This window comes from Aureobasidium melanogenum (assembly GCF_000721775.1).
Source record: "Aureobasidium melanogenum CBS 110374 unplaced genomic scaffold scaffold_9, whole genome shotgun sequence".
NCBI lineage: Eukaryota > Fungi > Ascomycota > Dothideomycetes > Dothideales > Saccotheciaceae > Aureobasidium > Aureobasidium melanogenum.
Genome location: NW_024470061.1, coordinates 371,741 through 397,108, shown reverse-complemented (window position 1 = coordinate 397,108; position 25,368 = coordinate 371,741). Strand labels below are relative to the sequence as shown.

At 50.8% G+C, this 25,368-nt stretch overlaps 10 protein-coding genes across 10 annotated transcripts; 5 read left to right on the top strand and 5 right to left on the bottom strand.

The window, feature by feature from the left end:
- Nucleotides 1–1,257: 1,257 nt before the first annotated feature.
- M437DRAFT_47807 (CSN2 COP9 signalosome complex) lies at nt 1,258–2,958 on the bottom strand (the record flags this gene model as incomplete). Its single annotated transcript, XM_041021532.1, has 5 exons — nt 1,258–1,958; nt 2,021–2,120; nt 2,191–2,647; nt 2,698–2,856; nt 2,915–2,958. The coding sequence occupies 5 exons, from the start codon at nt 2,956–2,958 to the stop codon at nt 1,258–1,260; spliced, it is 1,461 nt and encodes a 486-aa protein (XP_040880188.1).
- Nucleotides 2,959–3,993: 1,035 nt separating this feature from the next.
- On the top strand, nt 3,994–4,946 carry M437DRAFT_47487 (uncharacterized protein; the record flags this gene model as incomplete). The annotated part of the gene is made up of 7 exons (XM_041021459.1): nt 3,994–4,043; nt 4,110–4,160; nt 4,212–4,229; nt 4,291–4,307; nt 4,359–4,495; nt 4,558–4,774; nt 4,831–4,946. 7 exons carry the CDS (start codon nt 3,994–3,996, stop codon nt 4,944–4,946), a joined length of 606 nt encoding a protein of 201 aa, XP_040880187.1.
- A 569-nt stretch (nt 4,947–5,515) lies between these two features.
- M437DRAFT_48189 (ABC1-domain-containing protein) lies at nt 5,516–7,504 on the bottom strand (the record flags this gene model as incomplete). Its single annotated transcript, XM_041021610.1, has 2 exons — nt 5,516–7,379; nt 7,434–7,504. 2 exons carry the CDS (start codon nt 7,502–7,504, stop codon nt 5,516–5,518), a joined length of 1,935 nt encoding a protein of 644 aa, XP_040880186.1.
- Nucleotides 7,505–8,071: 567 nt separating this feature from the next.
- M437DRAFT_75050 (carboxylesterase) lies at nt 8,072–9,750 on the top strand (the record flags this gene model as incomplete). Its single annotated transcript, XM_041026345.1, has 2 exons — nt 8,072–8,372; nt 8,420–9,750. 2 exons carry the CDS (start codon nt 8,072–8,074, stop codon nt 9,748–9,750), a joined length of 1,632 nt encoding a protein of 543 aa, XP_040880185.1.
- A 772-nt stretch (nt 9,751–10,522) lies between these two features.
- Nucleotides 10,523–12,228, top strand: M437DRAFT_75049 (siroheme synthase; the record flags this gene model as incomplete). Its single annotated transcript, XM_041026344.1, has 2 exons — nt 10,523–10,823; nt 10,877–12,228. The coding sequence occupies 2 exons, from the start codon at nt 10,523–10,525 to the stop codon at nt 12,226–12,228; spliced, it is 1,653 nt and encodes a 550-aa protein (XP_040880184.1).
- A 279-nt stretch (nt 12,229–12,507) lies between these two features.
- On the bottom strand, nt 12,508–13,440 carry M437DRAFT_84194 (uncharacterized protein; the record flags this gene model as incomplete). The annotated part of the gene is made up of 2 exons (XM_041028062.1): nt 12,508–13,275; nt 13,342–13,440. 2 exons carry the CDS (start codon nt 13,438–13,440, stop codon nt 12,508–12,510), a joined length of 867 nt encoding a protein of 288 aa, XP_040880183.1.
- A 539-nt stretch (nt 13,441–13,979) lies between these two features.
- Nucleotides 13,980–17,015, bottom strand: M437DRAFT_9533 (WD40 repeat-like protein; the record flags this gene model as incomplete). The annotated part of the gene is made up of 3 exons (XM_041029094.1): nt 13,980–14,179; nt 14,267–15,351; nt 15,409–17,015. Coding segments are annotated over 3 exons (2,892 nt in total), but the record flags the coding sequence as incomplete, so codon positions are not given.
- Nucleotides 17,016–17,508: 493 nt separating this feature from the next.
- M437DRAFT_48006 (uncharacterized protein) lies at nt 17,509–18,533 on the bottom strand (the record flags this gene model as incomplete). The annotated part of the gene is made up of 2 exons (XM_041021574.1): nt 17,509–18,113; nt 18,167–18,533. 2 exons carry the CDS (start codon nt 18,531–18,533, stop codon nt 17,509–17,511), a joined length of 972 nt encoding a protein of 323 aa, XP_040880181.1.
- A 394-nt stretch (nt 18,534–18,927) lies between these two features.
- Nucleotides 18,928–22,788, top strand: M437DRAFT_47536 (PIN domain-like protein; the record flags this gene model as incomplete). Its single annotated transcript, XM_041021470.1, has 2 exons — nt 18,928–20,445; nt 20,497–22,788. 2 exons carry the CDS (start codon nt 18,928–18,930, stop codon nt 22,786–22,788), a joined length of 3,810 nt encoding a protein of 1,269 aa, XP_040880180.1.
- Nucleotides 22,789–24,088: 1,300 nt separating this feature from the next.
- On the top strand, nt 24,089–25,315 carry M437DRAFT_84190 (aspartate-semialdehyde dehydrogenase; the record flags this gene model as incomplete). Its single annotated transcript, XM_041028061.1, has 3 exons — nt 24,089–24,143; nt 24,200–25,192; nt 25,248–25,315. The coding sequence occupies 3 exons, from the start codon at nt 24,089–24,091 to the stop codon at nt 25,313–25,315; spliced, it is 1,116 nt and encodes a 371-aa protein (XP_040880179.1).
- Between the last annotated feature and the right edge of the window lie 53 nt (nt 25,316–25,368).

Below are 25,368 nucleotides of genomic sequence, written 5' to 3'. Positions count from 1 at the left end.
TAGGTCATGCGGCTTGACTCCTGCCAGGAACCAAAAGCGCGTGCCGGGAAAAATGTATCAAAGCATACATATCCGATCGGGTCACGAAGATGGAGCGTGGCAATCGACTGGGACTGCTGCACAGATGGGAGCCAATCTAGAAAACCACTAGACTCGGCGCCTCATGCACATCAAACTATCACCACACTTGTACTGTGAAACAGAGGCTGATTTACGTAGGACAAAGTAGAATGGATTGTCTATGAGACAACTCGACTCGAGGGTCCGCTCGCAGTCTCCAAGCCCTGACACAAGCAAACCTGACAGGACTTTGACGATTCAAAAAGGTAGGGCAATAATCATGGCTGCCACACTATGATTTGAGATTGAGATGATCTAGCACGCCGAGTGGGAACCAAACTTTGAACAGTGTCTTTTAGGTGCAAAATGCGACAGGTCGGGAGACTGAACGAAGTGGGTGCTCGACGACCCGACAGAGTGGGTAACTAATCTGAGCGCACAGGGTTCGTCGACGGTAGGCTGGGTTTGATGCCAACTAACCGATCAGGAGCGTCCGGGCCGCAGAAGATCATTGGGCGGCTCCGAAAGAGCGGGGAGCGATGTGTTCATATATTACTTGCGTAGCACAAAGACTTGACTACACGACAATGCAGCATGCAAGCTCTTTACCTGTCTCTCGTCGGCAAGACCTGTTCTTTGACTGCAAGCTTACGAGCACGGGATGATCCCATGCAACATCTATCGCCTGCTGCTTTAATCTATCCAACCTTTGCGTCGGGTTTGCAGTAAACTAATCATTGTAATTCGTTATTTTGTTGGCCCTCTATCCACGTTGCTTGAGCTACACAGCCAGCACCTGCTGCCCCACCCTCAGAGATGCGACTTGTCCGTGCTGGTCTTGAAATCGATGTTCGTGTTACCTCAGAGCGAAAAAAAGAAAAAAGCCGTTTGTGCCCTTGAGCGTCAGTATCGTATTAATGAAATGAGAGGTCTGCGAGCGATGTCTATCAATCGCTGACGGGAGTACAAAAACGCCCAGAGGGAGGTCGGGAGGGGAGGGACATAGACCGCTCCGTGTCAGCAGCATGCGCAAGCGAAGAGGCGCATAATAGTTCTTCCAAATAACGTTCCGGGTATCGCCAGGTACGCCATCCGTTGCAGATTTGTGGCAACATTGTGGAGGTGTGGTGTGGACGCAAAGCAAAGGGCCGTGATTGGATGACACCCGAGATGCATGCAAGTCATGGCGAGATGAATTCAACCTGGGACCCGGGATTGAAGCCTGCGCTTCCCAGAAGGCATGTTTGTGCGATGCGAGGAGGGAGTGAAGTACGCCTCAGGGTTTGCCATGGATGGCGCGCCATCGTCACCTTTGAAGCCCTCGCCGTCGTTCAAGACAAATGCAGCCAGAGATCGTACGGCTGAAGTCCAGTCGGCGACTGCGTGCATGCGATCCAAATCTGCCCTATTTTCGATGTCGACAGTACCGGCTTCTTGGTTGATCTTGCCATGAAGTTTTTGATCCATGATCAAGAAGCCCACAATGTCTTGGACTTCTGGGATGGAAATGTTCAGCTGCTTGGCGATGAAGGAAAGACGGAACCGCGTATACGGGGCGACTAGCTTGACAACGGCCTTTGTGCGCATGTTTCGCGTGACCTCGTCAATGTTTTCGGCAATGAAAGGGTCGGCCAACAGATCCTTGTTCTTCTGCAGGATCGACTCGTACCGGTGAATGTCGTCTCGCTGGTAAGCATCGACCAGCTCAGTCATGGCAGCAATACGAGGATCGTTCTTGTATGGCTTGGTCTCCTGCGAATCAAAGGGGTTGATATCGGAGCCCATAAGCATGGTCGTCAGAACCAGATATTTGAGCACTTGGATTCTCTGCAATGAGCCAGCCTCATCGTAATTGCGGAATGACTCGAAGAAATCTGATTGAGCCTCCTTCCAGTTCTCTGCAGCGGACGGGTCAGCATTGAGGGGATCTAAACAGGCGCAAAGCGTGGCGTTCCCGAACCTTCACTCATGTGCATCTTGCCTCCACATTCTCGGATGATGCCCATAATCTTGGGATGTGGCACGGCCGATCTGACCTTGAGAGCGCGTTGATAGAGGGCCTAAAGATGGTATGGTAAGATTAGCTCGTGGCTCAGGCGTCAATCAGAATCAGGAGATGTCGTGACGGACCTTGAGACGTTTGTTGTTACGAGTTTCGGCATACATGAGGATTTCCAGCGCGTAGACTTCGAGCGAGTATGTGCCCTTGCTTGGATCGTCGGAACCATCGTCCAATTGACAGGCTTTGTGAAGCTCGCGCACCTTGTCGGTCAGGCGACGGTAGTCCTTCTGATCAAGCCAGAGACGAGCCAACTTTGTGTTTGTCTTGAGCCAGAGACGCTCGTTGTTTGTGCTCTGGAACGAGTCAAGCGTCTTGGAGTAGAACTGCTCCATGCACTTGTTGGCAGCCTCATCCTCTGCATTCTTCTCGATGAAGTCGAGCATGTTGTTGATGGATTTTTCTGAATAGTTGCGAGTGACGGCGGACTTGACATAGGTGAGCAGCTCCTGGTAGTGTTGGACGGCTTGATCGTAACGGCGCAGCTTGAATTCGAGTTTGATGGCCTGCTTCAAGCCTTTGAAACCCCTAGCTGGTGTCAGTCCAGAGTGTCAGACTATAAGGGCAAGGGTGCGCACCAGTCTCCCTTCTCTTCTTCAAGAGCAGGAACACCCAGGAATTCATCAATAGCCTCCTCTGGGCTGTCGGCCTTCATCTGCTTGGCATTGTAGTACTTGTTCTCGATGTCGACATCGCCGCCCTGGTCCTCGTCTTCGTCTTCATACTCGAAATCGTAGCTGGAACATTGTCAGCGCTCTGGCAGGTTACGCATAAGCTGTAGCGCATGTCCCCTACTCCTCCTGATCAGAGTCCTGCATGAAATCGTCGTCGTCGGACATTGTGGCGGTGTTGAAGTGCGGTGTTGAAGTGCGGTGTTGAAGTGCGGTGTAGGAAAATGAACAGGTCTTTTCTTGTGTGCGAGGTTCGGTGGAAGGTGGCACACGAAATGCGGTGAATGGGAAGGGCTACACAGAAAGTCAGAACCTGGTGGGCGGTTCTCTGCACAAGGCAAACAAGTGACAAGTGATGGTCGGAGAGCTTCACTTCTGATGACGGCGTTGTTGTCTGTCGCCCGGCGTTAAGAGCCTTGGCGCTGGACTTTCAGCCGGTCAATTCTTCCTTTGCACTTTCCAATCTTGACAGTTTGTTTTAGGGCTACAGTATCTTCTTATGCTTAGCTGAATGCTCAAGAGCAGATATACAAGAGCAGCACAAAGCTCGTAGCAAATATATGCCTGAACACATGCTAGGTAGGCAGGACAGCAGATTTGTTGGAGCCATTGTTCGAGCACTAGTACAGCAGAAAAGGTTGGATTCCCACTACTTGTAGAGTCATTGAAGGCTGAGCCCTCAGAGTCGGGATGGAAGTTCTTGCTGGTCTACAGAGGTAGAGGCAAAGGCAGCGGCAGCGGCAGAGACAGAGATGGTGAAAGATACCTAGAGCATTATTGCGGAGCGGTTGGACACAAGAAGATGGGGTACATGTCGATGGCCTGTGCGAAGCTTTGAAGCCGCCGTGACGCTTCCATAAACGGGAGCGCTCTCTCGTAGCAACCAGAGACAAGACCAAACGCTGTAACAACGTCGTGTCCGACGTCGAGTCTCGAGCTTCGTCTTTCCTTCCAGCTTGACTGCTCACTGCCATCTGTCGATCCTGCCATCATACTCCAATCACACTACTCGAGCAACCTCGGACAGAGTGCAATCGTCAAGTCCACTTCTACGTCAGTCTCGGATCCTAAGCCAAACTCTACGCAATCGTCCCCAGCCTCCACGACGCACTAGAACCGCCCGCCCAAGATCCCACACGACGCGCCAACCTCGCTGCTCTCTACCCAACCAATTCCTCGACCAAATACAACTCAAGCTTCGACATGCCTCTCTGCGGCGGAACAAAGACGGTTCAGCGCAAGCTGGTCCTGCTGTGCGTGAAACAAAGTCTCGGTCCCCTCTCCCGCCGACCACTATACTAACAAAATATCCTGTCCAGAGGCGACGGTGCTTGCGGAAAGACTTCTCTGCTAAACGTCTTCACCAGAGGGTACCATTGACCCATAATGCTACCACTTGTTCCTTGCTAACACGCGACCAGATATTTCCCAACAGTCTAGTAAGACGACTCGCAACCTCGTGCCCACCCGCGGATCGCTAACTCGTTCCTCCTCCCTCAGTGAACCAACAGTCTTTGGTACCGCCTCTCCAACACACTCGAAATTGTCGCAGCACTGACGTGACCCAGAAAATTATGTCCACGACATCTTCATCGACAATGTCCATGTAGAACTCTCTCTCTGGGATACCGCTGGCCAAGAAGAATTCGACCGTCTACGCTCCCTGTCCTACGATGATACTCACGCCATCATGCTTTGCTTCAGCGTACGTACCGACCATTGAAAACACCCGAAGCTCAATACCTTTGGCTAACAAGCCAATTACAGGTCGACTCGCCAGACTCACTCGAGAACGTCGAATCTAAATGGGTTGCTGAAATTGCTGAAAACTGCCCTGGCGTCAAGCTCGTCCTTGTCGCCTTGAAGTGCGATTTGCGAGAACAAGCGAATGATGATGAAGAGTCCACCGAACCAAAACGTCCCATGATTGACTATAAGCGTGGTCTTGCTGTAGCCGAGAAGATTAAGGCTCTCAGATACCTTGGTACGTTTTATACACAGAGCACAAAAGTCAGGAAGAAATGCTGACAGAGCGTGTAGAATGCTCGGCCATGAAAAATCGTGGGGTCAATGAAGCCTTCACCGAGGCTGCCCGCGTCGCCCTTCAAGTCAAGAATGTCAAGGGCGACAAGCAGAGCAGCTGCTCCGTCATGTGAAGACTCGCCTTAATACCTCCAGTGCCACACCCTTTTCGCAAGATCTCGCCTCGCCTTTCCTTGCAGTCACGTCTTCTCTTCTTGCACAAACATTACTATACCCCATACCCCTTTTTTTTGTTCGGCCTTGCTATTTAATTTACGCCCTTTTCTCATATCTGTTATGACCAAATCTACGTTCTGATTTACTCGCTCTCACGAAGTTTCTGCACAAAGCCACTTTGCCTGGCTATTGTATATGCCCTCTGCACCATGATATGGTTTCCTTTGTTGCTAGCCTTATGATTTACATACACACGTTTGCAACGAATCTGACAAGGTCAACAGTCAACAGCTTCATCTTTCAACATTACATTCGTGCTTGATCTGGTGTGAAGTGTTGATTGCAAGCGTGTGATTAACGTTCATGTGCATCGTGCAGGAGTTTAGCGAGACAGCTACAAAGAGTGAATCTGGAAGATTTGATCAAGTGTTGTAGCGTTATCAATGCGCATAGAAGAAATGACTATACATTATGAGAGAAAAGGTGATGAAAAACGTGTCTATATGGTGTAATACCTCTACTTTCCTTACCCTTCAAAAATGCCATGATTGAGCTCAATGCCCATGTCTCCAGCAACTGCCCTCATTTGCTCTTCAATGTCTGCATCCATGCCTTTGCCCAATCCAAGCCACTGCTTGATCTTGGCATACCAGAACCATACATCTGTGCCCACCAACACAGCTCTAAACACTAGATGGTTGGCATAGTACTTCCAACGCTGGGAGAAGGTGAGGTGAGGTTGTTCGGTCAACGCCCTGGACGCCCACAACCCAGTAATCTTGACACGATTGACAGGTGAGCCCAAGAATTGGTTGTTGCCCTGGACAATACGTAGGTTGCGACCGATGAAAATGAGTTCTTGCGGCCACTTCTTCTCGTCACCGAGGATTTGACGAATGCCATTGCGCATTTGCATCTGCATCTCGTAGGCACGTTGTTTCTGCTCTGATTTAGTGAGCTTTTTGATGCTTTCGCTCGTGCTGTTGTCGCCGCCAGTGTATGGACGCATCAGGGTTGCCGAGGCGAAAAGGTCGGGAGAGTTGATGCCCCAACCCTTGACGATGCGGCCGATGGTAGCGTTGTCAAAGGTCATGAGGGATTTCCAAAACAAAGCGTAGTCGTGGCGGAATTCAGGAGACATGCGGATGTAGAGGCCGTGATCGATCAAGACGAGTTCGGGCTTGCCGTTGGGTAGTCGGCGGATGAAGATGTTGCCTGGGTGAGGATCACAGTGGACAAGACCCCAGAGGAACATTTGAGCAGAGAAGAGGGAGACCATGGTTTCCATGACGGGCTTGTAGTTGAGGCCCAGACCGCCTTTACCGCTTGCACCGCGCCACTCATCGCGACTAGGCTTCAATTTCTCGTTGTTGGGGTCTGACGAAGGTCGGACGTTCGTGGGAGGAGGAAGAAGCTCGCCGCCAGCACCAGGGCTACCTTTACGCCAGCCACCGTGCCATGTTGCCTCAATTCCTTCTTTGTCCCAGAGCCTCACACCCTCGATCCACTCTGCCGTCATAACACGTCGAGAACTGAGTTCGCGGTAGACTTTGGGAATGTACACCTTGCCGCGAAGACGAGGCTCATTCTCAACGAGCTCTCGCATCTCGTTGGCGTTGTTTGCTTCGTTGAGGAAATCGGTTTCCAGCATCAGCCTTTCGGAGATGTAAGGTACCAGAGAGTATAGAGGAATGTCAAACCACCATGTGTATATCTTGGAGACGACCTTGAAAGTCCACAGATCCCAGTCGACTTGTCTCTCGATCTCTCGCTTCTGGATCTTGATGGCAACTTCTCTTCCATCAGGCAGACGAGCCCAGTGGACTTGAGCGACACTGGCACTAGCTCTGGCTGTTCTTTCCATGATACCTTTATCTTGTGCACCGTCGAAGCTCACGCCAAACACTTCCTCGACACTTTTTCCAAAGTCTTCCCTAACGACCTGCTCCACATCCTTCCAGGAGTTCTGAGGGGCGTCGTCGAACATGGAAGCGAACATTTTCTGAAACTCTGGGGGTAGGATGGCGCTCTGCATAGCAATAGCTTGACCGATCTTCAGGTAGAGGCCGCCATTGTTGCGAAGAAGGTGAAAGAGGCGTTCAGCACTGCGGTGGTGGACATCGGCGACAGAATCGGCGAAAGGAGGGTTTGCGCGAAAGTTGATCTTGTAGTCGAGAGCAACAACAAGACCGGTCTTGAATGTGCGGGCAGAGCGTGTAACAACGGCATCGAAGAAGTAGCTGTCGACTGCCAGGACAGTGGCTGTGAGGAGACCCAACTGAATCAATCGCTTGAGAATGGCTCTTGTGCGACGGTACTGCTTGGCTGCGACAGGCTTCCCTAACGATTCAGGCGACGGCGGAACTAAAGGTTGAAATTGAGACTGCTGTCTCTTAATCTGTTTGGTGACTGGCCCTCGAGTCCATGAGGGCGATAATCTATACGGCACTCTGCTACCGTATGCAGGTCGTGACAGGGCAGCGGTGAAAGCGCCTCTGCGGCATGACGGAAGCATCTCTTCCTCTGCCTGCGTTCTTCTTTTCGACTATATGTCGAGATGCTTCGTTCTTGTGAGAAACAGAATCGTCCTTGTCGCATCAGATGCGAAAGTAACCGATGACGTATACATAATATTTTGCCAAGTCCAAAAGTCGCGCCGATCTCCACTTCCTTCGACTCTTCCCTCTCAAGCTTCTATACCAATATCATACAGCTCGAATTGCATACTTCACAACCAGCTCCTTTTTTTTACTTCTGCTTGACTACACAATGTAGATCAGCACTTCTCTCCGCCATCCGAGTATGTCATGCGTCACATCTTGTCGCTCACCCCGCTCTTCCCCCCAGTTTCTCCGCGTCTTATGCAGTAGATCTGCCGTTTCACAGGCCAAGACTTCATGGACGAGATCGACTATCGATTTAGCCTCGTAGTTTTTCCATCCACTCGTCTTGTTGTCTGATCAGAACGTAAGTCCTCGGGTCAAAATATAGGTCCAAACGCTAGGTAGGCTTGGTTTCTGAATATGAAGCCTCAAGACTGTGCTATTCATACTCTCTTTTCTGTCTGTTCAGCCCTCTCACCATGCTATCCTTGTCATTAATTTTCTCCCTGGCAATCTTAGTGCCTTCATTTGTTTCTGCATCTCCACCTATAGTCACCATCAAGAATGGCACTGTCCAGGGCCGTCACTCTTCTGAATGGAATCAGGATTTCTTCCTAGGCATCCCTTACGCCCAACCTCCTCTTGGTGATCTGCGATTCAGATGGCCTCAACCCATAAACACGTCCTTTCAAGGGGTTTTTGATGCTTCTCGTTATGGTTACAGTTGCTATCAATATGGAAGCAATTTCAATCTTAGCGAAGACTGTCTGACCATCAACGGTATACTGTGTTATCTCTTCCCTCTTGACTCCAGCTAACCCTTCCAGTTGTACGTCCTTCGGGCTACGAAGACAAGAGACTACCGGTTCTGGTCTGGATCTATGGTGGAGGCCTGACTCTAGGAAGTACCGCCGATCCCCAGTACAATCTAAGCGGCATCGTTGAAACCTCGACTCTGACCGACAATCCATTCATTGCGGTTAGCATGAACTACAGACTCGGTGTATGGGGCTTTCTCAACACTCCAGTCGTTCATACTGAGGGCTCTTCCAACGCCGGCCTACTTGACCAAAGACTTGCGCTTCGATGGGTTCAGGAGAACATAGCCTCATTTGGTGGAGATCCTACGCGAGTGACGGTGTGGGCAGAAAGCGCTGGAGCGCAAAGTATTGGCTTGCACCTAGTCAGCTATGGCGGCCGCAACGACAATCTCTTCCACGCTGCTATCCTGGAGTCTGGCGGGCCAGAAGGTGCGAGTCTGAACACAATGCCGTTCTATTCTGCTGCCACGGACAATCTGACGAGGACGGTGGGATGTCCCAGAACTTGGACGGACCCGTCTCAGCTTGCCTGTCTCCGTAACCTCAGCTCAGCAGCACTGTTTGCTTCGAACTATACTGTTGTCTGGAATCCCATCATTGATGGTGACTTTTTGACAAACTACCCTTCATCTCTCGTAGCACAAGGCAAATTCATTCGTGTACCGTTGATTACAGGTGCAAACACGGACGAAGGCGTCAGTTTCAGCGTCCAGAATCTCAACACTACGACTGATCTCTACGACTCTCTTTTCTACTGGCGCAACTATGCCTTGTCTCCTCCAAGTATTCGCAGACTGTTGCAGCTCTACCCTAACAAGCCCGCCTTGGAGCCACCATATTCTAATCATGCAAATGTCACCTACCCTGAATTCGGACAGCAATGGCGACGCTCTGCTGCAATTGGAGGCGATCTTGTCATGATAGCACAACGACGCAAGATGGCAGAGCTGTACGCAAAAGCTGGCCAGAAAGTCTTCTCCTACCGTTTCGACACACCTTTGTACAACGCCACAGTACCTGGATCAGTAAAACATTTCGACAATGTAATGTTCAGCTTCCAGAATATCTCAGGGGCTATGGGGCCACTGCCACAGTATCAGTTTTATAGAACCTTGAGTACTGATATTGGCAAGCTATATGCCAATTTTGTGGGCACACACAATCCGAATGGGATCAATGCAATGAATGGTACTGGTCTGCCTTACTGGCCTCAATATAGCATCGGGGCGCCTACGAATCTTGTTTTGAATGCCACTGCTAGTCATGTCGAGGCAGATAGATTCCGTCAAGAAGGCATTAGTTTTATCAATAGCATTTGGCGAGAACTGTTGGCATAAGTAAGTCGGCGAAGAGATGCTTCCCTCGTATGTGTATGGCGGGACGGGTTCTCTTGTATATACTTTGATGTTATGCAATGACAGAACGAAACAGCTCCTGTTGGTTTTCGTGACAAGAATCAAGTATGCGAGAAGTGGCCGAAGCGCTTTCTCCGCTGAGGAAGTTGTTGACTTTGGTATCTTCTCCGCGGCCGGCCACCATCGCATTGATTCGCGATCCCTTGGCGGGGATCTGGTGGGGGAGGCTACAGAACGTCTGTTACTAACATCTATACTTCCGAGGGTCTAACATCGTGATGTCTAGTGTTCGTCCCATGCGACTCGAACAAGCATCAAATATCAGTGATTTCTTATCCTCTTATTTCGACCTTATCTTGTCACTCTGTATCGCTCGAAAGCCAGACGACTGAACTGTGATGAAAATGCATGGTTACGTTCGCGAAAGAGGTCTGCGGGTAAAAGTGGTGGGGCGACCAATAACAGCATGGCCATTGGACGGAGGCAATTGCGTTATCGCGGCTGTCGCGTTATCGGGCTTTGGCTTTTGAAGGCCGAGAGAAAAAGTACCAACAACCAAGAGATATGAGTCTCGTGTCTTGTGTTATCTTTCTCCTTGGAAATAATTGATATACCTGCCTTGTACTGCCGACTACTTGCCACTCCTTTGGTTCTCGCTATTTCATTGCTTCTGAGACAACTTACTTCCTACACCTCTACTCGACTTTATATATTGAGCCAAAGCTTAGAACAATAGGAGGCGATTGCTGTCAACATGGCCACACCGGCATTGCTTACTGCTGTTGACTCGATCAACCACGTCCACTTGATTGTTGGATCCAACCCTCTGGCTGGTGCACGTTGTAATCGAGCTCTCGAAGTCGGTGCAGTGCCAAAGATCATCGCTCCCGAAGACGCCCAAATACACTATGGACTGGCAAAGAAGATTGAGGAAGGCAAGGTGGAATGGATCAAGAGAGAGTTCCAGGATGCAGACTTGACGAGTCTGGGAAGAGACGAGGTCGACAACGTCGTGGATGCCGTCTTTGTGACGACGGCAGGCAAAGGTGCTTTGAGTAAGTTGACATGGCTCGTTCAATCTTAAGACCAGGACTGATTGGTACACCAGGCACACACATCTCTACTCTTTGCCGCAGACTCCGAATTCCCGTCAACGTGGCAGACGCTCCGAACCTTTGCACCTTCACCCTCCTATCCACACACTCTTCGGGCCCCCTACAGATTGGTGTCACAACGTCCGGCAAAGGCTGTAAATTGGCCTCTCGCATCCGACGTGAGATTGCCGCTGCTCTCCCGTCCGAACTCGGTACTGCTGTCGAAAGACTCGGTACGATCCGCCGTCGCATCTGGGAGGAGGACCACGCAACCGAATTGTCCATGGACCTGGAAGCTGAAGAGGAGGACGCTGGGCAAAATGCTCAGTTCAACAAGCTCATTACACCTACCGATCTGGAGGCTGCAAGGACAAGACGTATGCGTTGGCTCTCGCAGATCTGCGAGTACTGGCCCCTTCGTCGTCTGGCTGCCATTACAGATGCTGATGTCGACGCTGTACTGGCTTCATACAGCCAAGAAGCTGCTATCGAAGCCAGCACTCCTCTGCTCAGCCCCGGAACTCTCGATTCTAGAAGCCGCAGAGGTCGCATCATCCTAGCTGGTTCAGGTCCTGGTCACCCGGATCTGCTGACTGGATTGACACTCAAGGCTATCCGCGGCGCCGACGTTATTCTCGCAGACAAGCTCGTCCCAGCACCTGTCCTTGACTTGATCCCCAGACGCACGCCTGTCCACATTGCAAGAAAGTTCCCTGGAAATGCCGAAGCCGCTCAGGAAGAGCTGCTTTCTCTCGGTCTCGCTGCAGCAAAGAAGGGCCAGACTGTCCTCCGCTTGAAGCAGGGAGACCCTTACCTTTACGGCCGTGGTGCTGAGGAGTACGACTTCTTCCGCCGTGAAGGCTACGAAGTCAGCGTCTTACCCGGCATCACCTCTGCTCTTAGTGCTCCTCTCTTCGCCAAGATTCCCGTCACTCACCGTGCCGTGAGCGATCAAGTCTTGATCTGCACTGGTACTGGTCGCAAGGGAGCCGCTCCTGACCCGCCTGTCTACCTTCCAAACCAGACTTGCGTCTTCCTCATGTCTCTTCACAGACTTGGCGCTCTCATCGACAGCCTCGTTGCCGAGGGCAAGAACTACCCCAAGACCACACCTTGCGCAGTCATCGAGCGCGCAAGCTGCACCGATCAAAGAGTCATCCGCAGCACACTCGAATACGTCTGTGCCGCAGTGGAAGAAGAGGGCTCAAGACCACCTGGTCTTCTTGTTGTTGGCCTTGCATGTGAAGTTTTGGAGAAGGGCCACCAGAAGTGGGTTGTCGAAGAGGGGTTCAGTGGCTTTGACAATTTGGGTGAGGGAAGTCTTGACGAGTTGAGTGCTGAGCTCCGTGGTGAGATTGTTGCTTGAAATCTTTTTGCACCGAGACATATCATGGCGTTGGTTGGGATTGTTGACTGCATTTCTCTGAAAGATACCCCTGGATTTTAACAAGCATGGCCAAGCATAACTACATTCAACATAGACATACAAACACATTTGTTTATAAACAAAAAGCGCATTGCTCCAGACTGATTGTTCACCAATTGATATACGCCAGACATGCAGCTGCCTTTGTATCAGCCCGCTCTCGTCACTGATGCTGTCACAGGTTTCTCTGTTTGCGAGTCTGTAGTCAGTTTGAGGCGTTCAATGCTCTGTATCTAAAGTTCTGTCTAGCTTTTCCTGCTCTATGCTTCCATACACACTGAGGGACAGGCGAGTCCAGACCTGATCTTCTCTCAAAGGACGAAGATCTGCAGCATCCACTATATCAGGCAGCCACAATGCAGGATAGAAATGTGTAGCCAAATCCTTAATGGCAACTCTGAATACAGCACCAGGTCTCTGCTGCGTCTTCGAGCCCAAATCAACATCCACAGCCTTGACGAACGGAGGTATGCCAGGTTTTGGTGTCGTTACAGAATGCATACACTCTTCATCCACGAACAAGCACATTCTCGTTTTGAGCCCTGGCTCGAGTATCTCATCTTCGTCCAGTTCATCTTCATCCTTTGTGAACAATCTGTATGCAGCAGCAACACCTTCTGCCTTTGCATTTTCTGTCATCTCATCATCGACGACTTTCATCAGAAGCTTATCGCGCACACGATCGAACCCCTTGGAAGTAGGAGCAACATCAAACCCATGCTGAAGAAGCGGATCCCACAACTCGCGAAACGCCTCCCAAAGCTGTTCATCGCCAAAGCAAGTGCGGAAGACGACGAATCCAAAGTCTTCCCAGTTGTTCTCTTCTACCAAATTGATCAGAGCATGCTGCGGTGGCTCGACTTCTGACAGGAACTGCGACGGTGGCGCACCAGCAGTTCCCGCTTCTGCCATGATGGTGTTTTTGAAGGCTTGATGTGTTGCTTTTGAGGCAGCTTCCTTTTCTCTTTCCCAGAGTAATTCAGCTTCCTTGAGTTCGTTGTTAGCCCATGATGCGTATGGTTGGGACAAGTTTTATCTTGTGAATCATCTCACCTCTTCTGAGAGAGTCTCCCAGTCGTCATCAGTTGCGTTCTTGTATCTCTCTTCTGTCCAACCATTTGGCAGATACGTGAGAATCGAGTTGTTCGCCATGTTCTCGGATCAACGACGATTTCAAGAGATGAAGAGGAAGAAGACTGCAAATAAAGAAAATAGTGTGACCCGGTATTACTTCAGAATTGAGCAGAGCATGACGGTACTCGGAGTAGGAGTGTGGTGTGTGTTTAGAGACGAATGGAGTGTTTCGTTATTGATATGGGAAGGAATGGAGTCAACAAAGTCAATGCCGATCTCAGTCTTAGCGTCTCCATGGCAGAAGCACGGTGCAAACGCAATCTCGTGATGATTGGATATATCACTAGTGTATGGGAAGTCTTGTGTTGCTAGTGGGATCTCCATATCGTACTGGCGGTCAGTCACGACGAAAGGCTCAAATACAGTGGTAACGGATGGTGTTCATCAGATATAATCTAAGATGCTGTGGTTTCAGCACCACTAACCGTCTCTTCCTCTATTTGCGTCTGTGCAGATATGAACGAAGCGTCTTGTGAAGACGATGCTGTCCTCGACGTCCCACTATCCTCTCCAGCGCTACTCGTGTCCTGAGATCCTTTCCGATCTTTTTGCTCTGCCAACTTCTGTTGAACCATCTGAGTTGTTTTCTCTAGCTCTTTTTGCAATTCTCTGAGCTTCTCGCCTGTCAAGCCAGTGCAGTTGCCTTCCAATTTCTGTCTGTATGCGCGCAACATCCGTGAAAGCTGTTCCGTCGATGCCGCAATACTACCAAAACCAGTTGTGCTAGAGTCTGTCTTGCTATCTTTACTCCCTTTTTCTGTTGATGCATTGGCAAGCATTGGTGGCACAGCACCCACAGAAAGCCGATGTCTTCCTGGCGCGCTCCTTGGATGTGCTCGCGGACTAGGCGGTAATCTCGGACTGGGACTAGGCGGCGTAGGACTTGGACTTGGACTTCGTTGTCTATTTCTGACCGTTAGACCATTGCGCATAGTCCCCAGCGGCGAAGGCTCTAACCTTAGCGGTGGTGGCGGTGGGCGGATGCTCAACCTGCTAGGTTTCTTCTTCAGTCCTGTGCTCGCTGTTGCACCTGTAGCGTCTGAATGTTCTGTTTCGCTGGACCTGGCTCGTTGGAATCTAGCAAGCTCGCTGTGAGAGATGACTTTTCGTAAAGGCTGTTCGGCAGAGACGATGCCGGGAGCGGTGCTTGCGAACGATGGGGCTGCATCTGAAGACTCCCTTGATCGGGGTCTTTCAGGCACTGTCGCCCATATAAATATCGTACCATCCGCAGCGACAGTTACGAGTTTCATCGCTGCCAGATCGTCAGGCGCTGCGTGTGACTTGAGTAGCGCAATGTCAGTGACCCCTTCTGTATGGCCCCAATCTCGCGCGAGTAGGGTGCCGTCTTCTGTATACATGCGCACAGATTTGTCACTCCCTGCTACACCTGCGACAATCGGTGATCCTGCAGTCGAGGGTAGATGAACCAGACTCGACATGATAACGGCATCTCCGCCATCCGTGTCACCAGCCTTGAAACAGGAGATGACGCGACCAGTCCTCGTGCTGACGAGCTGGATCGTGCGATCAGTTGCAGAGACAAGAAGAGTGTCGGCAAACAGAGACATCCTCAGACAAGTGGGTGAGCTCTTGAGCGTAATTGTCCTGGTGATGATGAAAAGGGGAGGACCAGTCCCTTGTTGTCTTGCGGCCTCTCGAACCACTATAGACCTGTCCGCCGAGCATGACAGTAACTGTTCGCCTTTCTTAGCAAATAGAACACACGTCACTGATCCTGCGTGCTCGTCCAGCGTCTGCAAAAGGTCCAGCTGCCCTGAGTTCCATGTCAATAATTGAATCGTACGGTCCCGGCTGCTTGAAGCTATGAGCGTGTATGTTGCATCTTCGTGAATCGCAATGTCGGTGACCTCTCCTGCGTGAGCTCTCACCCGCGAGACATCTTCTCCGGTATTGACATTTGAGATTCTGCAGTTCGGTCAGCGCTCTCTCGCGCGCATTCTCACGAAACATTTTTTTACTCACCTCAACACGCCGTACTTGTCTCCAGATACTGCGTGAGAAACATTTGAGAACGCCACAACTGTCTTGAGTTCGTTGACGACATTGTACATATCAACAGACTGATCCATCGAGACCGATATCATTGCCTTCGCCTCGCACTCAGACGACCAGAAGATAACGGAGCCATTTGCAGACCAACTGATGAACGCAATGTCCTGCTCGTTCGGCGCCGCAACAGCGCGGACTCCGAGAACTGCATCTGAATGTGCTGGGAGCTTCTGTAGTACTGCATGGTCAGGAGTGTCGTCTCGAGATTTTGGCGAGATGTCTCGTAGTTGAATGCCATGGCTATTGTCCACAGTCACTATGGAATTTCCAACAGACCCGGCAGCGACAAAGCCCGAAGTTGACGGCTTTGAGGATGCTTTAGACCCTGGCGGCGTGTTCGGTGAGATGAATGTTCTGGTGAGGTCGACAAGATCCAGAACCTCAATACTACCATCTAGCCCTGTGACGACAACCTTATTATCAGGCCCGAGGCACGCAGCTGTAATACTGAAATCGACGTTGGTGACCCTGATGAGTCGCTGAGCTTTATCCTCATCGTCAAGAATACACACATCTCCGCCATCAGTGCAGACAATGGCCTTGGTCTCGGAGAATGATGCCACGCATGTGAAGGTTGCGTCGAGCAGATCACCTAGCAGAGTGTTTCGGCCAGCCAGCGGCTTGTGTTGACGATTATATAAGCCATAGCCTCGTTCCGAGTTCTCATTGACGCTAGCTGGAAGGTCATTTGGTCTCCAGACCTTGATGAATCGTAATCCTACCGTGACCAGGTTGCAGCCCATCCAGGTCATATGGCGCACGCTTGTTGTACATTTATTTGCAGCAATCAGGGTGGGTGTGCCTCCTCTTTCATCGATACTCCAAATGTACAAGAAGCCGTCATTCACGGTACCAAGGGATGCAAGGTAGCGAGAGTCCGGGCCAAAACTCACGGATTGGACGCCAAAAGTATGCTCGCATATGGAGGATACAGGTGAATCGGCGGACGACTTGTCAGCGAGCGAGAAAACCAGAACTCGAGGTTTGTAGCCAGTCTCGCCGACGGCAAGCAAACGGCCGTTCGGACTGAAGCTTACTGCAGTGGCAGCCTTTACACGTTCGCGGACAGCACTGCTCTTAGTTCCTGCGGGAGAATCACTCCATTCGGAACGGTCTGTTGGAGGCAGCGGAGAACGAAGCCTCGAGTCGGCGGGTGAGGCAGATATGGCAGGTGGAAGATTGGACCTCTGTTGAGGGTGTGACGGGTTGGCTCTGAAGAAGCGTTGTGATATGGAACCATCAGGGTGTACAGAGGCGACAACAGCAGCGGCGCCTGCGGTATAGGCAAACCTTTTTGTTTCAGGCAGATGGTCGAAGCAGAAGACAGTCTGACATGTGGTGCCAATGACGCGTTCAAGACGCAGACCTAGCTCTTGACGTTCGCGGCCGGTGGGCTTGATTGGTGAACGAGGCCCACTCGAGGCAGAAATGGTGTTTGATCGAGCAAAAGGACTGTTGGTTGCTACACCTATTTGTGGAGTGACATGGCGTTGTCCTCGAGGAGTGATGCTCATTCTGTCGGCTTGGATCTGGTTGTTCCTCGTCGCCTGCTTCTTCTTCTGACGTGCCAGGGGATTTGGATCATTACCATGTCTCACAAGATCATGTATGTATCGTACAGCAGTGTCGGTGGTGACAATTCAATTCCGCTGATGCGAGGAATGTATCGGTACCAGACTGATGGGGAGGAGCGGGCTCGTCCGCTGATTCATCGTTGGGCTCTCATCTCCTTTTGCTGCTGAGAGGGTGGATCTTATCGTGATTGAACAAAAAGCTCAAGGTCAAGATGATGCTCGCTGACGCGCCGAGGGGCTGTCGGCTGCAGGAAGCCGCACCGGACATGAGCCCTTTCCCCACCAACTCTGCATCGGCCACCCTGGCCTGATTTTTTCTTCATTTTTTCTTCACTCGAAGAGGATCCCATAGCACAAGATCATGATCATGGCAAATCCTATTACAGCGAGTATATACTCTAATCCAATTCTCATCAAAGTCATTTCGTTCGTATAATCATCAAGCTCTAGAGTGTCTCCTTTGGCGGCGGTCTATGCCCTTGACGCCAAACACTTCCATCCCATCCCTGACCCCGTCTCGCAAACCGCCAGTAACACCATGAATCCACCAAAATACCATGTCTTCTAATGCGATACCGACCTGGCCGTCGTTCCAGCTACACACAGTTTTGGCGATGGCCATGGTGTTCTTGCTCAATACGTTTGCAGTCGTCCAGGATTGGTTCAGTAGTTTTTCCGAGATATGGTGTTCTCGTTCATACTGGTATACACCTCGGCACGTCGTCTGGACGTAAGGCCAGAGAAACGACAAGAGAAGGAAGACTTGAAGCACTATCATTGCCACTACACGATGGAGTAGCGTTGGGTCCTCTTCTTGTTGCGTGACCTGGTTGTCATTGGCCTGATCCCGTACTATGACTCTGTCCACAGGCTGCTGCGGTAGCATCATCTCAGACGGCATGGCAGCTTGAAGGCGTATTGTCTCTTCAGACGAGAGGTTCTGTGGCAGACCTCGGAGAAGGTAACTGACGCCGTCAATGTACAATTGGCGACTGAAGTCGGAATTTGAAGAAAGACATGACGAGCCTTGAAGAAGACTTTGGCCTAAAGAGAGAATCATGAGATTGCGAGCAACGAAAACGCTGCGTAATATTTACCTTGACGTGCAAACTCCCATCGTATACCTGCTCGTTCGTCGCTGACGAAAATGGCAGTATCGGCAGGTAGAGATGTGGGTGACGTCGGCGGAGTTTCTTGGAAGTCAACATCAGACAGAACAGAGGTCAGAGAAGCGATAGGTTCTTGGTAGGGTGGAGGAGGAGTTGCTGAGCCAGGTCTTGGGGTCTCTGTGCTCAAGGCTCGAACGTGACCGACTAATGCAGCTGCACGGTTATAGCCCGACAGCGAACGGCGCAAAGATGGCACTCTGGGCATCGACTTCTTGATCAGCGGTGGTAGCACGGCATAGATGATGGAGGTATTTTCTTGGTCAGTCGAGTGAAGCACAGGTGAGGCGGGCGCCATTCTTGTTGAACAAAACAGGACAGACGGAAGGGAGACAGCGATAGCAGGACTGAGGCCACCTTCCTAGATATAAAGACATGGCGGCGGCTACAGGGGAATGCGTTGAGCATCACATGCATGCAGAAACTGACTTCCATATGAGAGACTATTCGCGTGTTGAGCGCAGAGCCGCAATCTTTTAGTGCGTTGCTTTGCTCTGCTGGACCCTCGATCCAACCAGCTCGAGCATGCCGACATGTGAAAGTGGTCCAAGCGCACCTGTCTGCCGAAGCACAGACAACCAGCAACTGTGTACGTCACTAACCTTGTGCTCGACTTTCTTTGATTCGATTCATTACGCGAACGAGCTCAGTCAAATACCTACTCACATGCTTTTCATCAGGCTGTTTCTGTCATGGGTGTCACTGGCCTGTGGACCGTTGTCCAGCCCTGTGCCCGACCGATCAAGATCGAAACGCTGAACAAGAAACGACTCGCCGTCGATGCCTCCATCTGGATCTACCAATTCTTGAAGGCCGTTCGTGACAAAGACGGCAACGCCCTACGAAACAGTCATGTCGTTGGCTTCTTCCGCCGCATCTGCAAGCTCCTCTACTTCGGTATCAAGCCTGTTTTCGTATTCGATGGTGGTGCCCCTGCCCTCAAGCGCGCCACTATCAACGCTCGCAAACAGAGAAGAGAAGGAAGAAGAGAGGATGCTACTCGTACCGCTGGCAAGCTACTTGCCCTCCAGATGCAACGCATTGCTGAGGAAGAGGAGAACAACCGCAAACGAGCCACACATGCTGCTCCACAAGATGAGGAAGAGCCGCTGCCTGAAAACCTCGTCTATGCCGACGAGGTTCTTATGAACCCACAAGAACGCCAGCAGAATAAGACTTTCAGGAAGAAAGACCAATACCATCTCCCTGATCTAGGCGTCCCCCTCTCCGAGATGGGTGCTCCAAACGACCCCAGAATTATGTCTCTCGAGGAGCTCGAGAACTACGCTCGTCAATTCGATACTGGTGAAGACATCAACGTCTACGACTTTTCCAAGATTGACTTTGACGGTCCATTCTTTCTCAGTCTCCCACCTAGTGAACGGTACAACATCCTCAATGCAGCCAGACTGAGAAGTAGACTCAGAATGGGCTACTCCAAGGATCAGTTGGATACAATGTTTCCCGATCGTATGGCTTTTTCCAAGTTTCAGATTGAACGAGTAACAGAGCGCAACGACTTGACACAACGTCTGATGAACCTGAATGGCATGAACGATGACCTCATGTACGGTCTAGATGCTCCTGGAAGAGTTGCTGGTGAGAGAGGTAGAGAGTACGTATTGGTCAAGAACGATGGTGTCGAGGGTGGTTGGGCCTTGGGTGTTGTCACGGGCAAGAACGATGGTGTGGAGAACAAACCCATCGACGTCGATGCAGCCGACCAGGAAGCCAACGAAGAACAAGACGAGGATGAAGACGATTTCGAGGATGTTCCGATTGAAGGTCTGAATCGTCTACCCAAAGCAACGACAGCTCCGAAAGAGAAGACATTAGGCACTGAAATGGCCAGACGAAGGCAAGCTTTCTACAGGTCTAAGCGAAGCGCTCCTCGCAAGCGAACCAAGGCACCTCAACAGCGTAGACCATCGGAAAACGATGGCTTGTTCGTAGACGATGACCACAATGCCGCCATAGAAGTTGACAACGAGGATGGCGATGCTTCTGAGGATGAAGAGCTCCAGCGAGCTATTGCCATGTCTATGCAAAGCGAGGATGCCGAGCCTGAACAAGAACAGACGCAGGAGGATGAGCAGAAAGAAGACTGGTTCGACAAGTTTCAGCAGACTCGTGCCGATGAAGCTCGTCCTATCCCGCGTGGTGGTGGGTTGGCAATCGCGCATATCGTCAACAGCCGAGCAGGTAAAGCTGTCCCAGCTGCATCAACATTCAACGATGCCATCCAAGACACGAACCTGCAGCCTGATACTACAAAATCTCGCAACGAGACTGCGCCCAAACCCAACGCTTTTGGCGAAGAAAGTGACGACAGTGAGGATGACATGGATTTCCAGGCCGCACTCGCTGAATCGCGCAAGTCAAAGTACCAGTCTAAACAGCCGCCAAAAACGCGACCTGGACCACTTGCACAATCAGCCCCAGCTAAACCTGCTCCAGCACCTAAAAACGCTCCTGGCTTCTCAGGACCTCTACCCTTCGAAAAGCTAGATCTGGGCTCTTCCCTTCTCGGCAAGAAAAAGATGCAGAAGACACAAGAAGATCTGGCGGGAGGATTCGAAAGAGACGACACCGGTCCAGCGAAGAAGGACAAGTCTGAACCTCTACCTCCATGGTTTGATGGAGACCTTGATGCCAACATTTCTAAGCAAAAGGCTCTTGAACGTGATGATTGGCAAAGAACTAAAGCATACAATGAAGAGTTTCAATTCGCCGAGGCTCCACCTCTGGGTCGTCGCTCGTCCCGTGAGATTATTGATCTTGACCTCGAGGAATCACAACCTAGAGATACGAGTCAACAAGTCATCGATATTTCGGACGAGGAAGAGGAGAAGCCGATTTCTCCAGAAGCTACAGAAACGAGTGCAACAGAGCAGCCTGCTATGGGCGACCTAGCAGATCGCGTTAAAGCTGCACCCCCTACTCTGAGCAATTCTGAAAAGGAAAAAGTCGAAACATCAGATACACCAGTTATAAGTCGCAAAGATGCAGAGGCGACCTCGCAAGTTGCAACTTCTGAGGTTGTAGAGCAGCCCAAGCAGGGTTCTGCTCCTCCAAAGAACAATCCATTCGCAGAAGACGATGAAGATGATGAGGAGATGGTGTGGGAGCAGGTCGAGAATCAACAAACCAATCTCGAGAAAGAGCCATCCGTGACGATTCAGCCTCAAGCAAAAGAACCGTCGCCAAAGCTTGCAAAACAACCTATTCCAGAGCCTCCAAGAGAGCCTACAAAGTCGCCATCACCAGATTTCGAGAACGTAGACATTCCAGATCGACCTGAAGAAGCGCAGTCGGCGAGATTGGAGGATCAACCTGCGATAGAGTCCCCTGCTGATATCCCGGCTCCTGTAACTGGTACTGCGGATCAGAATCTCCCAGCAGAGGCTGAAGTCGATGAGTTTGGATACTATTCAGATTCTGAGGATGATGAGCTACTTCGTCAACTTGCCACTGAAACCGAAGAACATGCGCGATTTGCTTCATCTCTCAATCACAAAACACAGCAACAGAATATTGAAGAGTACGAGTGCGAGTTGAAGCAGCTTCGCTCCCAGCAAAAGAAAGACAGGCGTGATGCCGATGAAGTCACACATGTCATGATTCAAGAATGTCAGCAATTACTGAAACTCTTTGGTTTGCCGTACATCACTGCACCAATGGAAGCTGAAGCCCAATGCGCAGAACTTGTCAGTCTTGGTCTGGTCGACGGCATTGTGACTGATGATTCGGATTGTTTCCTCTTCGGTGGTACCCGCATCTACAAGAACATGTTCAACCAAGCCAAGTTCGTGGAGTGCTACTTGACATCCGACTTTGAGAAGGAGTTTGATTTGACTCGACAGAAGATGATTGGCATTGCTCAACTCCTCGGCTCAGATTACACAGAAGGTCTGCCAGGTGTCGGTCCCGTTACTGCTCTCGAAATCCTTTCCGAGTTCCCCAACCTCAACGACTTCCGCGACTGGTACAACGCAGTTCAGATGAACCAGATCCCAAAATCAGAGGATGCAGCAAATCCCTTCCGCAAGAAGTTCCGCCGTCAAGCAACAAAACTCTTCCTACCAACCAATTTCCCGGACCCTAGAGTGGAGATGGCATATCTACAGCCAGAAGTCGATAGTGATCCCTCTGCCTTCCAATGGGGCGTTCCTGATCTGAGTGCCCTTCGCAGTTTCCTCATGGCCACCATTGGATGGAGTTCTGAGCGAACAGATGAAGTCCTCGTCCCCGTCATCAAAGATATGAATCGCAGACAAGAGGAAGGTACTCAAGCCAACATTACTGCATTCTTTGATGGTGGAATTGGTGCTGGTGCTTATGCGCCTCGAAAGAGGATTGAGCAAGGTAGTAAGCGTATGGGAAGTGCGCTTGACCGTATGGCGCGTGAGGCTAAGAAGAAAAGGAAAAGTGGTGTTGTAGACGATGAAGAGGATTATACTGAACCTGCAGAGGCAGAGAAACTGGCGCCTAAGAAGAAGGCAAAGAAGAACTCGAAGAGGTCTGCTGCCGCTACTGCTTCGGCTGATGTGTAAAATGATCACGTCTGATATTCCATGTAGTAGTAGTTATAAAATGATAGACTTCAGCCACCCTTACTCGTGGTCAACCATGTTCACGTCTCCAGCATAGAGGCTACTCGAGCATCAGTGCCGTTGGCTCATTCGTGTTCTTGTGTTTGGGAAGTTACGACATGTGAAGCTTTTTCGTTGTTAGTCAGGCTTCGGAAGAACAAAGCCCCAAACAGAATCGCGCACGAGACTAACCAAACAAAAAAAAATATACCATTAAATGGTATCTACAGACAAAAGATATGATGACCACTGTGGGACTCGAACCCACGCAACTTTCGTTACCAGGAAACTCAGTGAACTGAGAAGCTTTAACTCGCTTGAATCTGGCGCCATAACCACTCGGCCAAATGGTCGTTGATGTCTTTGTGCTTGGATTTGCTAAAAAATGATGTTCAACCCTCAATCAGCCGGGATCCTACTGGGAAAGTCTAGGAATCGAAGCCTCGAGTAAACCTCTGGCGATAACAACACTTGATTGTGGGTATATGTAAGGACAAGTTCTTTTCAAGAATAAAGGAATCTTGATCTCCTTCGTGGTATGACGTATCTCCCGATTGCTACCGCCGGATGTGGTTATAAACAAAGAAACGACCTAGTTGTCGACATATATAAGAGAGGCTTGGTTCGTGAGGCTTCTTTACTACTCTTCTAAGTCTGGGCAAGATCGCTTTGAAAAATTGGTCTGCAACAGGAGTATAGGTCGCTGCGATACCGATGGTCCCATGGCCGATTTGACGGAAGCTTCTTTTTGAGAACACAAAACCATGGATTTTTCGGTCAAGCGTCGCTTGCAGCACGAATTGCAACTACATAGCGCGTAGTATGAGTATAACTTTTCCGTTGATGCCATCGAGAGTCTTCAAACCTAAGCGCAAGTGCGTAGAGAACGAGATGCTGGACTGAGACAGAGGCAGAGAGGGTGACCCTGACCCACTGCCATACTGAGCCCTGCGAAAGCGCACATCAAACACGCACCTTATGAACCAAGTGAGTGCAGCAGAACATCGGACTCACATTCGGACAGATTTGAAACAGCTTTGACTACTCATCAACAGCTCAGGCATGGCTTGTGTGTTGCTCACAAAATGATCAAGGTGATGGTTCGAGGAACAGGCAATGGCGCGACGCGATGGTCGGCGAGCGGTTTCGGAGAGGGTGGCTGTCGCATCGCGCGTCATCGGTCGAATTTTTGGAGTAGAGTCATTGCGAGGGCAGGTGTTTGTTGAGCTGTTTCCTTTAACAATATACCAATTGAACAAAGATGGACGTGACAACATTTACAGAGAAGGCTCGCGACTTCCCCAAGAAGAAGTGCGGTTGGTGCTTTGCATGCTCGATTGGCTCAGGACCAAGCTGACATTGTGGTTGCTAGGTGTGTTGGGAGCCACTGGCTCTGTCGGCCAACGATTCATTCTCCTGCTCGCCCTTCACCCCCACTTCACCCTCCATGCTGTCGGTGCCTCTGAGCGCTCGGCAGGCAAGAAATACAAGGATGCCGTCAAGTGGAAGCAGTCATTGCCCATGTCCAAGGAGCTGGGCGAGCTGGTCGTGAGAAAGTGTACTCCCGAGGAGTTCGCCGACTGCGACATGGTCTTCTCTGGTCTGGACAGCGACGTTGCTGGCGATGTCGAGATGGCCTTCCTCAAGTCCGAACTTGCCGTCTTCTCCAACGCAAAGAACTACCGCCGCGATCCCCTCGTGCCTCTGGTTGTGCCCACCGTCAACCTGCCTCACTTGGATGTCGTCCACCACCAAAGAAAGCACTACGGTCTCAACAAGGGTTTCCTCGTCTGCAACTCCAACTGCGCTGTCATTGGTATTGTCATTCCCTTCGCTGCCCTGCAAGCCAAGTTTGGTCCCATCAACCAGGTTTCGGTCGTCACAATGCAAGCTGTCTCAGGAGCTGGTTACCCTGGTGTCAGCAGCATGGACATTATCGACAACGTCGTCCCCTTCATCTCGGGTGAAGAAGACAAGCTCGAGACTGAGGCCCAGAAGATTCTCGGCCAGGTCAACTCGGACGTGACTGGTTTCTCAGACCAAAGCGATCTCAGAGTCTCGGCTGCTTGCAACAGAGTCCCCGTTCTGGACGGCCACACCGCTTGCGTCTCGCTCCGCTTCGAGAGAAGACCCGCTCCCAGCGCCGAGGAGGTCAAGCAGGCCATGCGCGACTACGTCTCGGATGCTCAGAAGCTTGGCTGCCCTTCTGCACCTGAGAAGGCTATCGTCGTTATGGAGGAGCCTGACCGCCCGCAACCCAGACTCGACAGAGAGACCGACAGAGGTTACGCCGTCAGTGTGGGCAGAGTTCGTGAGGATGAGAGTGGCATCTTCGATATCAAGTTTGTTGCTTTGAGCCACAACAGTAAGCATACTTCGCCTGAAAATCCTCGAGATATAATACTGATTTTACCTTCCAGCTGTCATTGGTGCTGCTGGATCCTCTATTCTCAACGCCGAGGCTTGTGTCCTCAAGGGCCTTGCATAAAGCAACACTGTAAAATCTGTTATGTAGTTATGGATGTAAAGAATATCAGCACA